The following is a 348-nucleotide window of genomic DNA, read 5'->3' as shown; positions in this document are numbered from 1 at the left end:
TATTGGCTTCATTATGTTTTGGAAATCAAGACATTTCAAAATAAATATCTACAGGCAATTTCATGAATGCCTGGAATATATACGAAGATCTTCCTGATATTGGTTCTATACGGCGCTACGTGGAAGAACAGATGGATGAGTACAATGTTTCTCCTGGCGTAGTGCACCTCGATCTCGTTCTGTTTCGCGATGCGATTGAACATGTATGTCGTATTGTTCGTGTAATATCGCAGGTTAGTAATTCACATGACGTGCCTTATAACGGTAACATTTTATCCGACGATATCTTGTTAAGAGTTCAGTGATGATATTACAACTTTATATGTATGTATATATATATATATAATT

General features: G+C 35.3%; 1 protein-coding gene across 1 annotated transcript in view; it reads left to right on the top strand.

Annotated features, from left to right (window-relative positions):
• Positions 1 to 348, top strand: part of LOC108687311 (dynein heavy chain 2, axonemal) — a 51,835-nt gene that overhangs the window by 34,143 nt on the left and 17,344 nt on the right. The window contains exon 41 of the mRNA XM_018193002.1: positions 55 to 203. Coding sequence (XP_018048491.1) covers positions 55 to 203 — 149 coding nt within the window. The remainder of the gene's footprint in view (positions 1 to 54; positions 204 to 348) is intronic.

This window comes from Atta colombica, unplaced genomic scaffold (genome assembly GCF_001594045.1).
Source record: "Atta colombica isolate Treedump-2 unplaced genomic scaffold, Acol1.0 scaffold205, whole genome shotgun sequence".
Classification (NCBI taxonomy): Eukaryota; Metazoa; Arthropoda; class Insecta; order Hymenoptera; family Formicidae; genus Atta; species Atta colombica.
Note: the sequence above shows the minus strand (reverse complement) of the source record. Positions and strands in the feature narration are given on the sequence as shown.